The sequence below is a fragment of the Ceratotherium simum genome, chromosome 3 (genome assembly GCF_057802395.1).
Source record: "Ceratotherium simum simum isolate JZ-2026a chromosome 3, ASM5780239v1, whole genome shotgun sequence".
Lineage (NCBI taxonomy): Eukaryota > Metazoa > Chordata > Mammalia > Perissodactyla > Rhinocerotidae > Ceratotherium > Ceratotherium simum.
In genome coordinates this window covers 88,020,571-88,042,420 of record NC_141902.1, presented here as the reverse complement: position 1 = coordinate 88,042,420, position 21,850 = coordinate 88,020,571, and the positions used below count along the sequence as shown (strand labels likewise).

The window sequence follows — 21,850 nt, the reverse complement described above, 5'->3', positions numbered from 1 at the left end:
GCGATCATGAACTTCTCCACGCTTCATCTCCACAAGTGTAAAATTGTAACACCATCCCTAAGTGACAGCGTGGTTGTGAGAATTAAAGCACTGCCCCTGGAAGACTGTCTGTTCACAGTGTCTGTTAGTGAGGAATTGAAACAACTCGTGCTAATTCCCAGAAGAGACTAATTTAATAACCTACTGTCATGTCTGACCCCATGTTCCATGATGGTTTCTACCAAATTCATAATTTGAAATTGTCCATAGAAGATCTTAAAATTCATCTCGCTAGGTTCCAGAATGCATTGGTAGATGAGAAGGCCCACCCCCTTTGTGTCCTCTGAGGTTGCCTTGGCCTGGCCCCCCAGGAGTATGTGCTTAATAAAAAAGGCCCCAAACAGGCACACTTCAGGAGCCCCCAGGTGGCCAGAGGGTGTTGCCTGCTGCTTCCTTGATAGCACAGCCGACCACAGAGTGTCCCAGTCACCAGATCCGCAGGAATAAATGGGGCTGCCGTGAGAGTGGGCCTTGCGGGGCACACCCTGGACCAGGTAGTGGCAGCCTTTCCAGGTCTTTTCTCGTCCCAGCATGATGGCCTTGCCTTCCTATGGCTCTGATTGCTGCACCAGTAATCTCTCGTCTTTCATCTCTGGGGCTATAAACACAAAAAACATAATTGTGTTTGAACTCACCATCCAGTGTAGGGACAGACCAGAAGCCGGCAAAGCTAGTCTGAGGTGGTGAGAACCGCAGTGCCAGGCAGCACAGGAAGTTATGGAAATACAGCAGGCAGGCGGGGAAGAGCCCACTTCTTGGGTCAGAGGCAGAGCCGAGTCATGACGGACAGCTTCAGAATTCTTGGGTTATGATTCAGTCACTCATTAACTCATTTGTTCAATTCAGTCAGCATTTCCTGAGACCCTGCCAGGCTCCAGGGACGCAGGGGTGACCAAAGCAGCTTATATTCGGGACCTCGTGTTGGGGCAGGGGAGGCATGCAGTAAGCAAGGTCGAAGCGATGACACGGTGAGTGTTGGACGGGCCATGGCTGAGCTGACAAGTGCACAGTTGGGTAGATGGTCTGAGACTCGCTAGACCATGGTGATCACCATTTGTGGCCTGTGCACACATGGGCCCCACTTCTGATAATTAATGACTTTTAATTTAGAATTAGCAATTCCCAGAGGCAGTAAGTCCATTAATAGACCTAAAGGATGTCCCAGCAGGAAAGGAAGGCACTGTGTCTAGAAGAATCCCCAGGAGCCAGAATACAGTGAAGTGCGCTATTATGCTAATAAACAAATTTTACACGTGCCAGCACATGGAGAGGGGTCCACGGTGGTTTACATCCTTCATTTTTCCACGTGAGAAAATGCTTTTTGCCACGTGTTCATTTCCACCAAAAGCACCATGCGGTGCTATCTGGTGCTCCCAAACTCTTCATCCAAATTGCGTGGGGACTCAGTGGTCCCCATGCCGTGTGCTACACATTTATGGGTACAGTTAAGCTGAGCAGTGTTGTGCATATCAGAGGAATTAACAGTGCTCTAAAAATCTGTGTGTTGTAATTTCCCATCTGTTTCATTTGAGCTTGCAAATGAGTTTCTTTTCGGCCATCAATCTGTGTCCCCTGCCATGCTCTCTAGATAGCAAAGGCCCCTGAGAAGAGCTGGCATTGTGCCGAGAGCAGCCACTGCATCCTGCTTGTTGGGACGGAGACGGTCTCCCCCTCTCCTAGGAGGGCCGGGGGCTGCTCACCTGGGTTCAGACCCAGCTCAGCCACTTCCTAACTGTGCAGCCTTGGCTGTGCTGTTTAACCGTCCATGGCGTCAACATGTGGTGTCTGGTTCAGTCTTTACAGCAGCTGGGTAAGGTCAATATTATTACTTATTCCTGTTTATAGATGAGGAAACGGAGCTCCAGCGATATAGGAATTCAAGGCTGGGGTTCACTTTTCAGGGCATTCTCCCCCAAAAGCAGGCTTTGAAGGTCTATTTCCAATGAAGTTAGCCATCCATTGGGTTTGGAACTGTTACAAGAAGGAGAGAGATGGAAAGCCTGGGTTGTTCTTGCAGAGTTGTGTAGAAAAGCTGTTACTTCTTACTTGCACAGCCCTGAAGTCCTCATCTTGTAGTGACTGTCGCATAACCACTTACAAAGCAGGCAGCAGGTGAACAAATGCTTGGGTTTGTTAAACTCCAGTATCTCCTCCAAGGTGGGAGTCTGTAAACCCAAGACACATTTTTGCATCTCAGCTGTGCCACCAAATAACTTTTCCTTTACACCCTGTCTCTAAAGCAGCTCCTCCCTCCTCTTGTTCTTCCAGAGCATTTTACTGATTCATCTTTCAGGACACACCTGGCCCCCTCATGTCCCTCCTCTTGTGTCATCCACTCCTCTCCTCTTATGCCGTGAGCTGTGTGTGGGCCAGGACAGCACCTAGTGTGGCCTCAATCTAGAGGCTGAGAGTTTGCAGCTAGACCTGGAGGGAGGAAGGAATTCAGGGGACTGTTATGGACAAATGTACAGTATTATCATCAGCTAATGCGTTAAATCTCACGTCCACAGTTTTGTGTTTCATTTGGAAATTGTATCCTGTGTCACTTTCCTTCGAGGGGCCTTTCTGGTCAGGATCCAGGTCCCTTCTGCAGCTACACGTCTGTGCACCTTCCCCATCACGTTCTGTACGATTCCTGGAACACATCCTTGCTGCTCTTTCTGCCTGGAATGTCCTACCTCCCTTGGTCCACTTCTGGGATGGACTCGGCCCACACCTCCCCAGGGAGTCCTCCCTACAGCTCCTCTGTGCACATGCCCCCATATGCCCAGTGCTAGATTAGCTGCATTCCTCCAGCGTCCACATAGCCCCTGCAAAGCACTTGTTACCCCAGTACGTGGTAGCCTGTCTGCTTGTCTGCATCTGCCTAAAGCTTGTGGGTTCTCCAGGGACAAAGCTCTCATTTATCTTTTTGTTCCCACTGCGTAGTGCAGTGCCTGGCACACGGGTGATGTTGGTTGAATGAAGGAATGAATGAATGCATAAACAAATGAGCACTGTCTTGCCAGCATGCCTGCACATGTGCACACAAACACACACAAATAATAGCAGCTAACATTTGTTTTCTGTGCACTGTCGTATTTAATCCCCCCAACCCCAGGAGGCATTGGTACCATTTTACAGATAAGGAAGCTGTGGCTTACAGATGGAAAGGAAAGGTATTTGAACCCTGGGGAGGGCCGCAGGGCCTGTCTTCTTAACCACAACATTAGGCTGCATCTTCGGGCAATAAATGGACTCTCTGTTAAAGAAAAAGTGCCGTCAGCAGGTGCTCACTGACTTTCAACAGAGCGTACTAAAACTCCAGCTGCAGCGGCACAGTTGTGCCCTAAAACAATGGGTCTTCTAGACAAGGGTACAGCCTGAAAGGGAGGGAAGAATGACTTCCTGCGAGCATTGGCACGTCCTGACCCTCTGATGGACTTTCTAGCTGGGATGAGTGGAACTGTACCAGAGGGTTAAAATCTGAAGGGAGAGCCCTGCCTTTGATCCTTGAAAGACCACAGCAATCCAAAGCTGAGCACTCTTGTCTCTGCGCACTTCACGCTGACTGCCAAGTGGCCTCGTCCTGTCCCAGAAAAGATAGCTGCACCGGGTGACAGCAGGTGACAGCTGAGCTGGCAGCGTGAGGGTGGGGCTTCGGGTTGAGGGTCTTAAAAACCACCCCCAAAATGTAGAGGATGGTTTGTGACTTCCAAAGCACTGGCACCAGCCTCCCACTCGGCCCCCACACTCTGGCTCGTAAGGTGGGTGTTAGTAATCTCTGTGCCACCCCTCCGGACGTGGAGCTCTGGGGGGGTCGAACCCTGTCCCCAGGTTCCCACAGCTGTGAACGGTGCAGCTGGGACCAGGCCTGGATGTCGGGACTTCCAGTCCGAGGTCTTTCCACTGTTTCCCACAAGGATTCACTCGACTGGTGATGAACCAACTGAGGAGAAAAAGGGAAGCAGCCTGGGGCGGATGAACAAAAGCCTTTCTCGTGTCAGAGAAACATACACTCTTTCTGCTGCACTTGCTCCCTCTCCAATGCAGAGCCAAGCTCTGGAGGACCTTCACTTCTAGGGGAGGTGAAGTCGGCCTGGGTTAGCACCTTCCCCACCCTTCTCCCCGCCCGCCCCACTAATGCCATCTATCACTGGGATCTGCCGATTTTGCCTCTTAAGTATCTCTCCATCCTGCTGTTGGTCTCCTGCACCCCGGTCTGCCCAGACCCCTCCAGTCTGTCATCCACACTGTCATGTTCTCAGACCCCTCTCATCTGTTATCCACTCCGTGATGATTTCAGAACACACCTGATCCTGTTGCCAGCTCCCGCTTAAAGGGACAGAGGCAGGGCCCTTCACGTGGCCTCCAGCCCTGGGATGTTCTGCCCCTCCAGCCTGTTCTCACCCCACTGCGCCCTGTTCCCTCCACCCCAGCCTCACCCGCCTCCTTTTAGTTCTGTTTTCCCTCTTTTGCATTTGCTGTTCCCTCCACTGGAATTCTGATCCCAACTTCAGGCATCAGCTCATACATCATTTCCCCAAGGACGTTTTCCTGCCTTCCTGACAGCACCCCTTCCAAGGTACATTGCTCTCTGTGTCATGGTCATAGTGCTTCCTTTAGATGAGTGACTGTTCACTTACCCCATACGCTCCATGAGGGCAAGGACTGCATCCGTCTTTGCTCCTGCCCTGTCGGTAGCAGGTGCTCAGGACCTACTTGCTAAAGGGAGGGATCTGGGGGTCACTGGACATGCACTGCTGAGCCCAGCACAGTTTGCTGCTTTCCTTAAAGCTCTTCTCACCCCAGCCCCCTCCCAGAGTTTTGGCCTGTGTTTGACCCATTCACAGACACAGGCTTGGCGGGGGTGCCACCTGTGCACAGTGCCACGACTAGCCCACAGGTGACCCATCTATGTGGGGAGGGTCTGCTGCTGGTGCCTGGGCTGCTGAATCGCAGAGGGTCTGCTGGCCCAGTTGCTCAGGCTGACTTGCACTGATGACTTTGGGCTGCGTGTCTTTACTTGCCCATCTTCCTGGCAGGCATTTTGCTTCTTGGGCAGGGTGCACACTCACCTCTCCACTGCACCTCCCACCATTCAGCAGGGGCTCCACGTGGGTTGGTCTGGCTGCGGGACCCAGCTCACGCCTCTGGCTTCTGCAGCTCTGCCAGGCCTCCTCCATCCTCTGCCAGCTAGCAGCCGGCTTCTGCTACATTTTTCTTAATTAGGGGCCTGTGCCTTTCAGCATAATGTTATTGTGAGGAGCCTGGTGATCTGAGAGGCCTTGTTCTGCAGGCTGAACGGCTGAGTGTTTTTTATCATGCGATTTGTCTTCAGAATTGTCTTCTCCTCTCTCGTGTGGATTTCCCGTTAAATTCTTCTTTCTTAATTCCACGGCCAAGGAAACCATCTGCCCTCCCAAACACTTGGAATCTGTGCCAGCCTGTGGTTCATGTGCTGCCATGTCACAGGAGTCATTTTTATAGGTCCCCAGGGACCAGATTGGTCAGTGGCTTCATTGTGTTCTTATCAGCATTGATGAGGACGTGCTGGGGACAGGCACTGAGGGTTATGTCTGTGAATAAGCCATGGCTCCTCTTCTCAAGTCATTCAGCAAAGCACCTGAGATAAACACAGGCGAGGGCGCCTAGCACAATGTCTGGCACACTGTGGATGCCCTTGAAGTGTGTTTTGAAGGAAGGAAGGAAGTAACTAGAAGGCAGCATTTCCCAATGGGGGTTCCTTGGAACATGAGTCTTCTGAGATGCTCAGGGAAAAACAAATGAACAACAAAAACAACAGGGAAGAGTGGTTACATGGCCAAAAAAAGCTGGGAAGCTGTCTGTAGACTCTTTGACCCTTTGGGAGATTTGTACTTTCCGTTTGCGTTTTGAAGGCTCTGAGAAGGCCAGCTCGAGGGAAAGCTGGCCGACTTTGTTTTACTCGGTATTTCCCAGACTTGTGTGATCACAGAACTCTTTTATTCAAGTTAACTCTTGGGGCACTTATGAATTGTTGCTAGAATACAGGATAGAAGATGGCGAGGATTACGAGAGGTTCAAAGGGATGTAGTAAGTACCACCGAGGGAGGATTTGAAGACAGGTGCATGAAGGAGGTAGCATTTTGGCCCAATCTGGAAGGATGAGCAGGATCCCCGTGGGTGGAGGGGGAAGAGCTTCTGGGCTGGGAAGCAGGAGTGAGCAGAGGCAGGAGACAAATGCCCAAGACGTGGGTGGGAGCGAGATATCTGGTTTTAGGGACTAGAATTGCTAAAAGGTCAAGATAGAAGGCAGGCTGGCATCAGCTCCCACACTGAGCCAAGTTCCTGGTATCTGAGGCTGCCCAATAAGCCTTTTGTAAAATTATGAATGAATTATTGAAGGCCTTCGCATTGCCTTTCTGAAGTGTCTGGACTTTATCCTATGAGTCATTGTTTTCCAACCAAGATTTGAGTCAGCATCACCTATGGGGTGTCTCGAAACACACCCATGCATGGGCCTCACCCCTAGAAGTTCTGATTCTCTGCATCTGGAGTGGAGGAAGGTGATCCAGGCATCTGGAGGTCTTTAAAGCTCCCCAGGTGATTCTAAGTGAGCTCCCAGTTGAAAATGAACACCAGAGGTGGTGGGGTCCTTGGAGGGATCTCCACCAGGGGCTAACACGTCAGACCTGTTCCTCCAGCAGTTGTATGTAAGATAAAATGGGGGGGACCCACTCACGAAATAAGCTTGGGACACTCCGTGCTGTGATCCTCTTGGAGGTTGACACTAGCATATTGATGGTGACATGAGTGTATTGAAGGCTCTGAGAAGGCCTGCAGTAAACCCAACATTAGGAAGCCTAGGCTGAGATGTGCGTTTATGTCAACTTGGGTGTCTTGCCTCACCATTTCTTTCGTGAACATTGCTGTTTCTCTTTTCAGACTTTCCAGGAATGAGTTCTCCCATCCCTGGAGTTTTCATGAATGCTAATGCAGTCAGCCCTGCCCCCACCAAGGGGGGCACCGTGCTCCCAAGGGGGTTCTCGGGGTGGCGTGAAGTTATAAAAGTGGCTGTTTGCTTACAAAAGATTCATTATTTCCTTAGTCATTTTCCGTCTGCTGCCTCTGACGTGGAAAGACGCGATATTTGGGTCTGAATGAGAGCCTGCTGCTTCCCAGTCTCCTTTCTCCTCTCTGAAATCCTGTGGCGATCCCGTGTTCCTGACTTCATCCTGCTGAGGGAGGGAAATGACTGGGTGGCACCACTTTAGAGCTGCAGCTCACAGAAGCTAACCGTGCTTCTGTGGACGCCTGGTTCTTGCTTTAAACCAGCTAAGGGGCTGCTGCGCTACTCCTTTTCTCCCGGGGCCTTCTTGGTGGGGTTATAAGGAGCTGGTGATTTAAAAAGAATCAGTGAAATTGATCTGCTCTGGGTTGTCTTGACTGATCCACACCCATCTGACACTTGGGTTTTGGTCTAAGTGCTCGTTTCCTGTGTGAATGGTTTTGTGTTTTTTCATTCAAACCACAACCTTCTCTATACAAGGGATGTGCTGCCTTCTGCCTGTTGCCTCACCAAAGATGGGCAAATGGAAGCCTGTAGTTACTTCTCTCAAAGCTGGCAATGAGGGGGTGCCAGGAAGCTCCTCTGGGCTCCTCGACAGCCGGGGCGGGGAGGGCAGAGGTTGGGGGACTGGCTCATCTGATGAGGCCACAGTAGGCCCGAAGCTGGAGCCTGAGGCAGCTGGTCTGGGCCCAGTGCATGGTAGGCGCTCACTTGCGGAATCTTCCGGGCACCGCAGGCCTCCCCTCCTACCTGGACTTCCCCCACCCACCCAAGGGAATAGTTAAGGCACCTCCAGAAGCAGCGATAGAAATGACCGTATTAGCTAATTATTCCCACTTCCATCATGCCCCATAAACCTGTGATATATCACTAATGGTGTGATCATAAATTGGTCTCTGTTTCTACAGTTAATGTTTCTTAAGAGACTATGACAGCTACCTTTCAAGATTTTGCAATTCATTCGTTTGTTTCTTTATTGGATTCTTTAATCCACCTTGCATGTACTAAGCATCTACTCTTACTGGGCGTGGTGCCCATGTCCAGGGGTGGAGCTGTTCTAACCCTGCTGTCGGGTGGCTCCTTGAGTGGGAGAGCCAGGAGGACCCAGGTGAGGGTGTCCAGTGGGGGGCGTTGGTGCAGTGAAGACAGCCTGCATGGGGTACGGGGGAGCCAGCTTGGTTGGCTGAACATTCATAGTCTGCCACAAGACTTCATTTTTCCTAGGATTAACTCGACCTTGGATTCACTCTTGTGCCTCCATTATGTTGTTTTTCTACATCTTTATTATTTCTTCCTACCCCTTTTGTTTTTGCTCATGGCTTGAAAACTTTTGTTTATCTCACCTCACCCAGCACCCTCCATGTCTCTGTTCTCTTTGGCTCATGGGTCCCATGTGTTGGGAAGTGCTTCATGGCAACTCACCTTTCAGAAAAACACTCTTCTCAAGTCCCCACCCAGAAACCTGAAGGTTTAGAGGTGGGTTCTGGAGTACAGGCAGACCTGAGTTCAAATCCACCCTCCTTCACCTCTCGGTTTTGTATTCTGGGATGGGGGGTGGGGGGTTTCAGCCTCTCAAGGAAGCCTTGGTTTCCTCTTGTCTAAAATGAAGATGGTAGGACCACCCCCTATTGTAATAGTTGTGAGAGTTAAATGAGAAACCCTTAGCTCGGTGCCCATCCAACACTGGGTGTCCAACAAGCACTGGGTGTCATTGTCACAATTGCGGAGGAGTTGTATGCACTGGCTCCATCTCCCCTTCTCGGGAGCATTAACCGTGGTGTATTAACAGCAATGTTATTAAAGCCGGTTTCAGTAGACTAAAGGCAGAGATATCTGAGAGTCAAGTGGAGTGTAACTGAGCCCCTCAGTGAGCACTTCCCAGGCTACCTCCAATTCTCAGGGTAGGCAATGGACAAGGACTTGCACCTCCGCGTCCCCTGACCTTCTGTGCAGCCCTCTGCAAGAGGGAGATCTCTTTGGAAAGTGGCTCCCAGCAGCTCAGCTCACCCACCCAGTCTCTTTCCCATTTTGCTTACTTACCACATCTGCTCACACACAGGCATTCCTGGATCAAGCCTGATGTCCTCACAGCTCGAGGGCTATCTCCCTAACGTAGCCCAGGATTACTTCTATTATATTAATTATTACGATGCTTCTCGAGCTCTTACCTGTGTACTGGGAGCACTGGGCCACATGCTTTACATACACGGCTCTCGTTTCATCTTTGCGACAATCCATGGGATGGAGTGGTGTGTTCCGGTCACAGACCTACTCAGTCTTGAAGCCAGAATTCAAATTCCAGTGACCTGGCTCCTTACACCGGGTTTTAAGCATTATTTTATACAACCTTGTTCAGTGAAACTTTTTCTGTGATTCAAGTCTCCTTCTCTCTAGGTCTCCAATCCTTTCTCTCTCTCATTTCTCTCCCTCCTTCTTTTTCTAACTTGCCTCCTTCAAAAAACGTGGACTAAGCCCCTGAGTCCTGCCAGATCTGGTCCTTTTCCCCAACCCCAGTGGGAATGTTTTATTATTATTATTTCTAAAAATTAAGCCACACCTTTGATTGCCAGGGGTTGCCTGCACGCTTAGTCCTGAAACCAAGAGCAACACCTCTTAGAAATCAGACTAGAAAAGGGCACTGGTTGTGAGCACCCTCTGTGGCAGCAGGTGCCTGTGTTTGAGTTTCTGCCATTCTCCGCTAACCATGGGACCCCTCTCTGCCTCAGTTTCCTCATCTGTAAATGGAGGATTTTAATAGTCTCAAGATCACAGGTTTGGTATGAGGATTATAGGAGTTGATGTGTAAGCAGTTAGAATGGTACTTTGCACATGGGAAATACTCCATCAGCTCCTCATAACTTCTCCAAACCTGCCATCCTCCTTCCTGGAGGACCCACAAGTTTCCAAGAGGTCTCGATCCTACAGGAATGTCTTCCAAAGACTAGCGGTAGAAAGCTTGTTTTCCCAAGAGGCCGCTCCCCTGCCGCTATTCCCAGCGTTGTACCATTCTGCCGGTGACAGCACCGTGCTCCTGACGAGGGGTGAAAAGGTTTCCCCAGCTGGTGAGACTGCGTGATGCAAGCCAGCCTGCCTCCCACCCCAGTTGTCAACTTCTGAGGCTAAATCAGTTAGGTGGGAGGTAAATGGCTAAGGGAGACTATAGGTGTTCAGTGGCCTGGTGTGGCCTTGGTTCACCCGTTTCTATTTGTCTGGGCCACCTCATTAGCTACTGACTCCTTGGAAAGTTAGAATTTTATGAGCTTAGCAATCCTTTTGAATGAACGAGCTTGAAACACTGAGATAGCCCTAGGATGAAGCTAATTAATATCCCTTTTCAAATTGGGGCTTTGGAGGGTAGCCTGAACCTTTGAAAAGGAATCTTCTTTTGAGAGCACTACAAGTCATTGCAGTAAAACTCTGGAAGGGAGGAAGAATCTGGGAGGAAAATAGCTGAACACAAAAGGAAGCTGTCATTTCTGGAGGCGAATCCGCTTGGTAGAGGGAAAAAGAATGTTCTTCATGCAAATAAGGCCTGCTGAGGCTTCCCTCGGCCTTCAATCAGATGATCCTCAAACTTAATGATTTTCACATCTAATTCAAGGCAAAATTAATCATTAGATATTAAGACAAAAGCAGGCAGGCTGCTATCTCGACAAGGAATCCCTCCCACTGAAGTAGAATTATCTCTGGAATAATTTAAATGCTTGCTGAAGTGTGTAAACTGTTAACTGGAGCTGTTAACTGTTAACTGGTGTGTAACCGTTAACTGGAGCTGCCTTTGTTGAGCAAGTATCCTCTCCATCCCCAAACAAGTCATGATGGCCGTGATCAAGGACCGGGAGATACCGAGGCCCAGATACGTAATGTGATCAAGCCCAGATCCTCATTGGCATTGTTTCTGAGCCAGAGACCAAAGTGCCTCATCAGAGGACGCTGGTGGTGCCAGCTCAGCAGCAGTTTTATTTGTGAGCAGGGGTGGCTGTGGTGCTTGCTTCTTCTGAAGCCCCTGAATCTGAAGGGTCTGCGCTCTAACAGAGGAAATGAAGCCTACAATAAAAGTGTGGCAGAGGATCATTTTCCTGGAATGTCCCCAACCTGCCTATTGATTGTTGGCAATGTTTCCAGAGTTTAGATATCTTAATTCCAAAAAAGCACGATGATCAAGCAACAGTGTTATTACCTGCCAAAACATATAAACAGCCAGGAACTTTCAAATTCGTTCATTACAAGGAGACACTGTGTTCACCCCATATGATCCATACCACTCTCTCTAGTGTGAAGACTGGTGTTTCGTGACATCAACCAGTCCCTTGTCATGGGTACATTATATCATTGGAGTGTGCCACACACTATAGCAAATCAGCCTTCACTCATTATTATTTGTGATGACGGAGTCTTAACATCCGAGGGGTCTTTGTACATGAAGACAAATACTTACCTCACTACCCTCTGTCTATGCCCACTGTATTCATCTGTATTTGTTAAGCAGTCCACATTTTTAAACATTACACAGTCAACATTCCTCTAAATATTCGTACAATACTTAATAATGTGGATTTAACAATGGAAAATTCCCCAACGTTTAACCTAGACTTTAAGTGTAACCACTTCTGGACATTTATTTGAAATGACATTTCTAAGAAAGTCAGATTATCATAAATGTTTGAAACTCTGTAAAAAAATAAACAAAACACACATGTTAAGGCAAATACAGTTGCAGTAAAGCAGGATATAAATGTGTGAATACCATGGATTTAAAGTTATTTCCTTACTCTCTTTATTCTTATTCATACCCTTTTTAAAGTTTTTGTTATATTTTTTTGTGTGCGTGCATTTATTTAGTCCAAGAGTTACCTTCCTAAGGTTGTAATAATGTTATAAGAAATCACCTCAGAACAGCTGAGGCCTCCAGCTCTGGTTACTGTCTGGTTGTTTCTCAGTTGGGACGATCAGGTTGCTTAGCCCACAGTGATTCTGAGCCTCCAGTAATCTGGCTCAGTCCATTCCCATAATTAAGTTCCTTTTATTATGTGAAAAGGCCCTTAAGTCTCATCTTTTACATAGATTTTCATTTTTGAAACTTGGTATCTTTCCCAGAAATGATAAATTTTAAGTTTTGTGTATCTGCCAGTTCCTTACCCATTGTTCTGTCATTTTGATTTATTGAGCTTGTCTGTTAACATTATTAAAAACTTACATATCTCCTATTATTATTTTATTCTAAGTAGTTGGGCCATTTAGAAGTTTCATCTCCTGGGAGATGAGATTGAGCCCATATAATTAGCTCTTTTCTTTAGGACAGGTGGCTAATTCATCACCTTGGAATTCAGGGTTAGACTCCCTGCTCACCTGTTTCGTTTGTATGACCGTGGACACTGATCAGTTTTTCCTAGACTTGGTATGGTGCTTGCTTCATCTGGGACTCTGTTTATCTCCTGCATTTACACGGGTGGAAACAAGAACCCACATGCCAAATATTCCAATTATTCTGATTACAGCAGAACAGAGTTCCCCTAACTTTCATCATTGGCACACTGCTTTTACAAATTTTTGCCTTATCTGCTTACCACCTGTACCATTATTTACATAAAACTTCTCTTTAAATAAATCTACTTATTTTAACCTAGTATCATCTTAAGCTATGATAGCCATGAAACCGCACATTTGATGTATCAGCTTGATTTTAGTTAACTTTTTTTGTAAGTACCATTAAAATAATGGCATAAACACTGAAATGATGAGGTTGTCCTGGTACCCCCCCCACCCCGCCCCCGAGCCCTCTTTCATACTGCCAGGATTCTTCATCACACCACATTTGAGATCTGAACAAAGACCACGTACCAAGGGTTCTAACCACTGGAAATATCCAAATAATGTTAACGCTTTTAAAGGATTTAAAAAATAAATCTCCTGTTTTTGAAAGCACCAATGTAAGAGGAAATCTTAGTGGTTTATGAAACCACATTTTAAGAACATAATAAAATAAGATTGAAATGCATGACCTCAACAACATCTGGCTTCCGGCTCTCGTGGTATTTAAAGTGGTTCACAAGCCACAAAGTGCTTTTGCCCACTATTGACTCTCATCTGAGCCCTGAACATCAGGGCTGGGTGGGTGGCAGCTTCTAGGTTGGATTGGGTGATGAGAAAAGACCTCCTGAGGTAGAGGGAACATGTGCAGCGAAGATCTGGGAGCAGAGCATTCCAGTAGAGGGAAGAGGTCCCAGTGCAAGACCCAGGTGGTGAGGACCTGGGTGCAGGCGAGAAACAGCGTGAGCCAGTGAGGCTCGACTGGAGGGAAGAAAGGACGTGGCAGGAAGTGTGATCAGATCACTAAGGGGCAGACCACGACCATCATCATATGGAGTGTGGATTTTGGCTATCATGGAGTTTTGAGCAGGAAAGTGATTTGAGCTGATCCCACTGGCTACCGTGTAGGGAATAATTAGATCATGAGTGAAAACCAAGACCCTAGTTGGGTCACTCTGGTTTCCCAAGTGAGAGCTCATGGAACCTTTTGCCAGAGAGTGTGGCTGTGAAGGTGGGGGATTCAGTACATATACATGAGAGCTTTAAAATTTCATTTCTGTCTTGAAAGTATTAAGATCAAATACATTTTCTTAACACGTATATACAGTTATAAATATTCATCATAGGTATATTGATATATATACTTAGATATATTGATATAATATAATTATACATTTATAATTTATAATATATAATTAAGTTATATTTTCTCTTTTGAGGAATAACCCCAAACTCCTTTTTCTTAGATGGAAATAACTTGTGATTGCTTATAAAATATTTTAGTGTTTCCAGTGAAATGTAAGAAAAGGCATGGTATAGTCTCTCCTGTTTTAGTAGTTGTCAGTTTAATTGGCAAAATATCAGCATATGTTTTGAAGCCAGAGTTTTCACAGTTACAGGTGACTTACAGGCTAGAGGTTTGGCCTGAGCGACCAGGTGACTCCTGATGCTGTTTACTGAGATGGGCAAAAGTGGATCAAGACGGGGCTTTGGAGGCAGAAGGCCTGGGAGTGCAGTGTGTGACCCTGGCCCTCTGCTGCTCTCTCCCTGCAGTGATCCCGAAGGTCACCAAGCACCTGCTCTCAAACCCTGTGTTCACCTGCATCATCCTGGCCGCCTGCATGGAGATTGCGGTGGTGGCTGGCTTCGCTGCCTTCTTGGGGAAGTACCTGGAGCAGCAGTTTAACCTCACCACCTCTTCTGCCAACCAGCTGCTCGGTGAGTGTTCCTCAGTCCCCCGGGAGGGCAGAGGGAGCTGTCCTGCCTATAATACTGTAAGAATTTACTGATGCCTGCCAAAGGGCCCAGACTGTGCTCCTCCTCCAGCGGCAGTGTGCATGTGGCCCACGTGCAGGAGTTTCAAAGTATATTCTCGGGGTAAGAATTGCCCACTTGAGGTAATTGCTAAAAGTGTGTGGTAATAGAGCTAAATTATAAAATGTACAAAAGAAGAATTGTGACAGGCGGGAAGTTGACAGGTTGGTGTGAGCTGGAGAATATGGGGGAATATAGGGTGAAAGGAGAAGGGAATCAAGGTGGATCTTGAAAGGTTAGCAGGCTTTGGTCACACACATGAAAAAGCAAACATATTCTTGGCAGCATGCAACTCACAGTCAGCAAACGTAGAGGTTAGAAGTCGTATGCTCCCGTCGTCCCCGTGCCCAGGGCAGACATAATCAGTGGATCATGGCCTTCCTCCCCAAGCTTCAAGCATGGCCTTACCCTCCTTCTCAGTAGTAGACTACAGACATCTGCCTCCAATTTTTTGGAGTTGACATGCTAAGGAAAATCAATTTGCCCTCATGAGAAGCAGCATCACATCTGCGGGGTGAGGAAAGTAGTCTCACAGCAGATGAGAGAGAGGGAAGAGTCAGGAACGACTCCCAGTTTTGTAGCTCAGACAGCTGGTGGTACCATTTGTGAAACTTGGAAATAGCAGAAAGGAATCGGATCTGTAGGGAAGACGATGAGTTCAATTTGAAGTTCCTGAGTGTGAGATGCCCATCGTATATCTACATAATGTCCTATATTTGATCGAGGGCTCAAGAAGATGTGGGTTAGTAATACAGGCTCGTTTGCATCAGTGTGTAGATGGTAATTGAGGACACGGGAGTGGAATTTACATAGGGAAAATGTGTAGAATTAGAAAAGAAGGGCTGAAACACTCACCCTGAGGAAATGCAAGAGTCTGCAGAGAAGGTTAAGAAACAGCACCCCAAAAAATCTGTGGGTCACGGAGTCAAGGAAGAGATAATTCCCAAAAGAAGGAAGCGGTAAGCAGTGTGCATGCTCAGGCAGGATGAGAGCTCAGATGTCTGTTAGCTTTAACAACCAGGCCATCTTTCAGCCTGTATCAGGGCTGTGTCCATGAGGTAGCAGCAGGGGGGCCCATCCTGTGCTGTGGAGAACAGCCCACCAGAGGGAAGAAGTAGACAGTGACCGCAGAACACTTTCCTGAAGCTTAGCAGCGGAGGACAGGAGGAAGGACGCAGCGGGAGGTGTGTGTTGGAGTCGAGGGAGAGGAGTGGTGATGGTGGTGTTGCGAGCAAACAGTTGCCGTTGTGACAGCAAAGACTTGAGCAGGTTTGTAAGCAGAGAGAAAAGAGCCAGCAGAAGGTGATGTGCAGAAGAGAGAGGGAGTGTGGGTGGATAGCCCTTGACAGAAGTGCTCCTCTGTCCTGAAAGCACAGAGAACGAGGGAAACGTGAGTGCAGCCACTGAGAATATGACGAGTACGGCCGGGCATTTGAGTGAGTCCAGCCCCATAGAATTCTCTTGTAGGAGTCAGATCATTTGCTGAGAAGAGTAGACAAGGTGATGGTTTCTGATCTTCTCCTTCAGCTGCAAAGCTGCCAACCCATCACGAGTCATCAGGAAAACACGTATTCAAACCACAGTGAGACGCCACTCCACATCCACCTCACCAGTAGTACCAAGTATTGGGGAGGATGTGGAGCAACTGGAACTCTCATACATGCCAGTGGGAATGCAAAATGGTACCAGCACATTGGAAAAGTCTTTGGCAGTGCCTGTTAAGGTTAAGTATATGCTTACGCTGGGCTCCAACCCTTCCACTCTGGGCATATACCCAACAGAAATGAGTGTGTAGGTCCATTCACTGAGATATGCATATGTAACAGTGTTCAGAGCAGCCTTACGCGCAGCAGCTTCAAACTGGAAACATCCCAAATGTCTATCGACAGTAGGACAGGTAAATAAATTATAGCATGTTCATACAGTAGACTACCACAGCATGAGAAAGGGCTTTGATACATGCCTCAATGTGGATGAATCTGACAGAGTTCAAAGACATCAGACACAAAAGAGTACATATTTATATGAGTTAAAAAGAAGAAAAGTTGGGGCCAGTCCCGTGGCAAAGTGGTTCAAGTTCTATGCGCTCCACTTCTGTGGCCCGGAGTTCACAGGTTTGGATCTTGGGTGCGGATCTACTCCACTTGTCAGCCATGCCGTGGAGGCATCCCACGTACAAAATAGAGGAAGATTGGCACAGAAGTTAGCTCAGGGACAATCTTCCTCAAGCAAAAAAAAAAAAAAAAAAAAACAGGAAGGTTGGCAATGGATGTTAGCTCAGGGCAAATCTTCCTCACAAAAAAAAAAAAAAAAACGAAGAAAAGTTAATTACAGTGGTAGAGGCCAGAATGATGGTTACCCCTGGGGGAGCTGACATGAGGTGGGGGGCACCTGGGATCCTCCCCAGCTGCCAGAAATGTTTTAAGCTTGATTTGAGCTGTGGGTGCAGCATGTATACAGATGCAGAAATTCATTGGCTGGTTCCTTAAGCTTTGGCACTTCACAGGACTTAATGGATCCCAATGAAAAAAAATTAAAACCCTACCAGGATGAAGTGGCCGGATCACAGCACTTCTCCCGGAACTCTTAGGGTAGCATAAGCCTTATTGTCTCCTTTTTTACCAATAAATCTTTACCATCCACTATTTTATGAGTACTACTTCCCAGAGGTATTAACAAAAAGCAGCCAGCCCTTTAATACCTGTCTGACAGAGAGGGTAAAACATATTTCTTTATAATTAAAGTTATAACTTCTTCGTTATCCTAGGATCTCTCAGGTTTTGCCCTCCAGCGCCTGAAGTTTTCTGTCTCGCCTCCTGGTTTCTTTGCCACTGTTTCTGACGTTTGATTAGATCTGCACAGCTGCTTCAATGCGGGGACTATGTTCTGTTTAAGAACAGATGCCTCGGTTTTCTATTGACAAACAAATCAATAGTCTTCAGGGCAGAAGTTCCAAAAAACAGTCTTGCCTCCTCGCTCCTGTTTCTTTCCCGTTGACTTGTGTCTGTTAGAGCGCTGCGCAGGGGGCCCTTCTCCCACCGCCTGCGGAGAGGCAGCCTGGAGGCCCGTTCATCAGTCCAGGCAGGCAGCACACCTGCCTTCTCCCTGTGTCCTGCCCATGGCGTCACTCTCATCAGCGTGGACTCTGGAGAGCTGGCTGTAAGAGGGGCTGGCAGTGGGCCTTTAGGGGATGGAGAGGCACTGGGAGCATAAGGCAAGGCTTGTGTCAGAAAATCCTCCATTGGTAGCTCCTGCAGACACTCCCAAGGGATGGGGCCCATGCAGTCATCCCAGGGCATCAGCTCAAGGCTCTGGGCCACCCACGAAGTTATCAGCAAATGGGGCAGAGTTCAGAAAAGAGCAACACAGATGATTAAGAGGCTGATGGCATTGATTTATGCAAGAAGATAAAAAGGACTCAATCTGCATAGGTTAACGTAATGAGGATGGAGTTTCAGGGAAGTTCTGATAACAACAGCCTGACTGTTAAGGCCGAACACACAGCAGAGAGGGAGGGGGGAGGCTGATGATGGCTTGGAGGAAAGGTGCCGAAAGCCTGTTATTGCCATAGTTACCATCATCGCCAGGTGACACTCCCCACTGTCTCTGCTAGGAAACGAAACAAAACACAGGACTGCTGTCTGGGTGTGCCCGTGTTGTCACCACCGTTCATTCACACAGATCCAGTCTGCTCACTGTTGCATTCATCCCGAAAATAATCCTTGCGTGCTCCCTCTGTGCCGGGCAGCATGTTAAGTACAGGGAACTGTGCTGGACTGAACAGGATGGAAAAGGTTCTTGTCCTCAGGAAAGCTTCATCTAGGAGGGAGAGAGGGAACAAGAAACAAGAAAACCCAAAATAAACGAGGCAGCTTCAGATAGTGGGTAGGACCTTGAAAACAAAACAGGGCAAGAAACTACAGGGAACCGCAGGGTGGGGTGCAGGGACCACACTAGATGGGGTGGTCTGGGAAGGCCTCTCTGATGAGCATAGGTGCCAGCCAAGTACAGACATAGGGCAAGAATGTCCTAGAAGAGGGACCAGCAAGTGCAAAGACTGGGGCCTGAACAGGTTTAGCCTATTCAGGGAGAGAAAGGAGGAGGCGTGGGCACGGTTGGGGGGCAGTGAGGCATGGGGTGAACATAGAGGGGCACATAGGGGCCTGGTTGTGAGGATCATTTCTCTACCAGGACGAGGGAGAACCAAGCACAGACATACCAGGAGCATCTGATAATACAGAGATATTATATGTTTTTTACAAAATGTGACTTGTGCTATTTTCTTGCAGAGCTCAGCCTCCCTGATTGTGTTTTTCTTACCCTAATATTAAAATTAATTTGCATTCCCTTAACGCATACCAGCTGGTTGATGTAGTCGATTGACCTAGAGGTCTGTTGATTGGCAAGGAGGAAGGAGCCTAGCCTGGAAAATTGGCCACGCGTAGTCTACATGGTGGATAAATGAGACGTGGCAATTTAAAGCTGAGTTTTAGATGAAGTGAATCAGAACAGAAGAAAACCAAGCAGGAGATTGGAACCCGAGGGTCCTTTGGTCCTCCTAAAATTCCATGAGTCTCTGAGAATCAGAAATAGCAGGTTTATGGTCCTGCTGCCTTGCAGATAGCTCTGTTTATAAGAGGGGAAAAAAATTTATGCCAGTTATTCACCAAGAGCTACAAAACGAATTGATTTGATTGATGCTATTTCCTCAGAGGTCGCGGAGCTGGTTAAAACACCGTCTCCACGGGCTGGTGAGTGCTGAGACCTTTGTTTAAACAGCCTCCAGACCCTTCCTCAAAGCCTTCCTTCCCTAATGAGAGGAGGGGAAGAAAACCCCCATGATCAAGTGCCCCTCCCACATCACCTCAACAATGCCCAGAGAGCACATCTCTGCTCTGTGGTACTTACTTTCCTCACATGCGCGTGCGTGTTCCCAGTCTGTCTGACTTTGTCTCTTGGTTGCTCCCACACCAGCTGTGTGTGTGTGTGTGTTTCCCGTGAGAATACCCCACTTAGCATGAGGGGTCTATGCCCTTGGACTGCTAATAACTGAGCTTTTACGTGTCTATCTCCCCCAATTTTCTGTGGGGTCCTTGAGGGCAGAAATGAGGCCCTTAAAGGAGACTCGGGGCGCTGTGAGGAAGTGGCACCACGGTGGTGTCATGGGGAATTCTGTCTGCACAGGGCTCAGCCGCGGGCCTGGCCCCCATCCATCTGCGAGCGTTGGCCCTGCTTTCCCTGCTCACGGTTCCCGGCCCTCTGCTCTCTCCCAGGGATGACTGCGATCCCGTGTGCCTGTCTGGGGATCTTCCTGGGTGGTCTCCTGGTGAAGAAGCTCAGCCTGTCTGCCCTCGGGGCCATTCGGATGGCCATGATCGTCAACCTGGTGTCCACAGCTTGCTACGTCTCCTTCCTCTTCCTGGGCTGTGACACGGGCCCTGTGGCTGGGGTTACTGTTCCCTATGGAAACACGTAAGTCCCAGAAACGCCTGATGCTATCCCTGCCTGCCCAGAGATGCCAGGACTCTTCCTCCGTGGTAGGTTCGTGGAGCCAGCTTTGTGCCCAGTGACCATGAGCGGAGGAGTCGATGATGCCTCTGCATCTCACTCCTGGGGTCAGAGAATCAATGTGAGCCTTCTGGGTGGAGAGGGCAGACTGTTCCACTCAACGGCTCTCTCCCACGCCGGCCAGGAGAGCGTTGGGGGAGACAATCAGACATTTACTCCCCAGGGTACTCAAATTACTACTTTTGGCATTTGACTTTAGGAATGATGTGAAATAAATTTTATTTTAAAATTCAGCTTAAAATAAAAGAATAGACTTAACCATTCCTTAAACTCTCAGAAGCTATCGTTAGACTCACATGGTAATTAGAGTCTGACCCATGATATGATAAGTATTGATAAGTGTGGGAAGGAGAGAGACAGGGTAAAAAGAGAAGGGAAAGAAATTAGTTAGTTCTTATAGGGCCACTTTTCTTATTTCCTAGTTATTTTCCCAAGACTTTGAGCTAGAGTCCAATCCGAATTGCCCTTAGAGGGAATTATGGAGAGTCCTTATAGATCCAGCATCAACAGCTGTCCTCTTTTCTACATGAGTCTCTGAGACTGCTTTGGGAATCCAGTCCAGAGCATCGAGGCTGCAGGCTGGTTGGCCTGCAGGATACCATTTCCTCTTCACACCAGCCTCTTCCTCCAAGCAGGCCACCAGGCCTTCTGCAGTTAAGCCGGAAGATACAGCAGAGCTGGACTTATCTGCCACCCCGCAAGGGTGAGCAGGCAGAATGGGAGAAGACAGGCAGAGGCAGCTGTCTGTATACCCATGCTCAATCCAGGCACCGTATGCCCGTCATCCCAATTACCACCACCACAATGGCCTCTTCCAGTCCCCACCTCACCCTAGGCCCCAGTTCCTCCCTCTCCAAATATGGTGCCTTCTGGTTTGCGCATGCCATAAATAACAGTGTCTGGAGATAAAGACTGCCAGCCCTTACTGTGCCCACTCTCAATTAGTGAACTTGTAGTGGTTCAAAGCACAGGGTTTTACTATAATAAAGTTATTCTTCAATAAAAAAGAAAAAAAAGCTCAAGGCCTACAATCAAATGCCAACTCAGCCAAAATGGATAGAGCTCCAATCCCTCCTTTACCATGTATGAGTTAGGAACATTTGGGCAGGTGACTTCGCCTGGCTGTGCCAAGGTTTCCTTCTCTATAAACGCTGTGGGGTTATACCGAGAATAGATGAAATGACACATGCAGTACTTTGAATAGTGCCTGACACATAAGTGATCAGATCTCTCCATCATCATCTTTATTATTATGAAGTGCTCTGAGCCCAGAAGGCTTAGCTGAAAATAACGGGGTTAAGGAAGAGAGACTGTCTCTCACAGCGCTAAAAGACACCTGCTCCGCCCTTTTCCTCTTTGCAATTTGCTTGCTGTTGGAACTGTGCCTTTAATGGTGCAAAAGAAAATTTAACATATCTTAGTGTTATTTTTCTCAAGAAATTGAATTGATCAAACAGACAACAATTATTGAAGCTAGTCCAGTTGTAGGAGTGTGTTAGCATCATGAGGCTTACTGTCTCCTGGGGAGGAATGAAACAGAGAGATAAGGACCACCCCAAATTGTTCTACTGACAGTCGTTGGTCCGGGGGAGGGGCAGTGAGCTGAGGCTGCAGTGATCAGGAGAGGCGTCGGGGAGGAGGTGGCCCTGAGCTGACCTCCGGTTGCTGCCAGTCCAGAGGGCACATTGGTGCAAATGATAAAAAGAGGCTTCTTCCTCCTCTGGGAAGACAAAGCTCCCATGCAGCCTGGCACCGTGGTGCAGGGCACAGTCCACACAGCTCTCAGCGGTGGTGCTGGCTCGTCCTTGCAGGACGGGGAGGGCTAAGATTGGAGGAGGAAGAAGAAGGGGTGCCAGGTGACTCGTCAGC

At 48.1% G+C, this 21,850-nt stretch overlaps 1 protein-coding gene across 2 annotated transcripts in view; it reads left to right on the top strand.

Annotated features, from left to right (window-relative positions):
- SLCO3A1 (solute carrier organic anion transporter family member 3A1) overlaps positions 1 to 21,850 on the top strand; it is a 294,020-nt gene that overhangs the window by 233,576 nt on the left and 38,594 nt on the right. For both annotated transcript variants that reach the window (XM_004431917.3, XM_004431916.3), the window contains exons 5-6: positions 14,153 to 14,317; positions 19,687 to 19,885. In XM_004431917.3, coding sequence (XP_004431974.1) covers positions 14,153 to 14,317; positions 19,687 to 19,885 — 364 coding nt within the window. The remainder of the gene's footprint in view (positions 1 to 14,152; positions 14,318 to 19,686; positions 19,886 to 21,850) is intronic.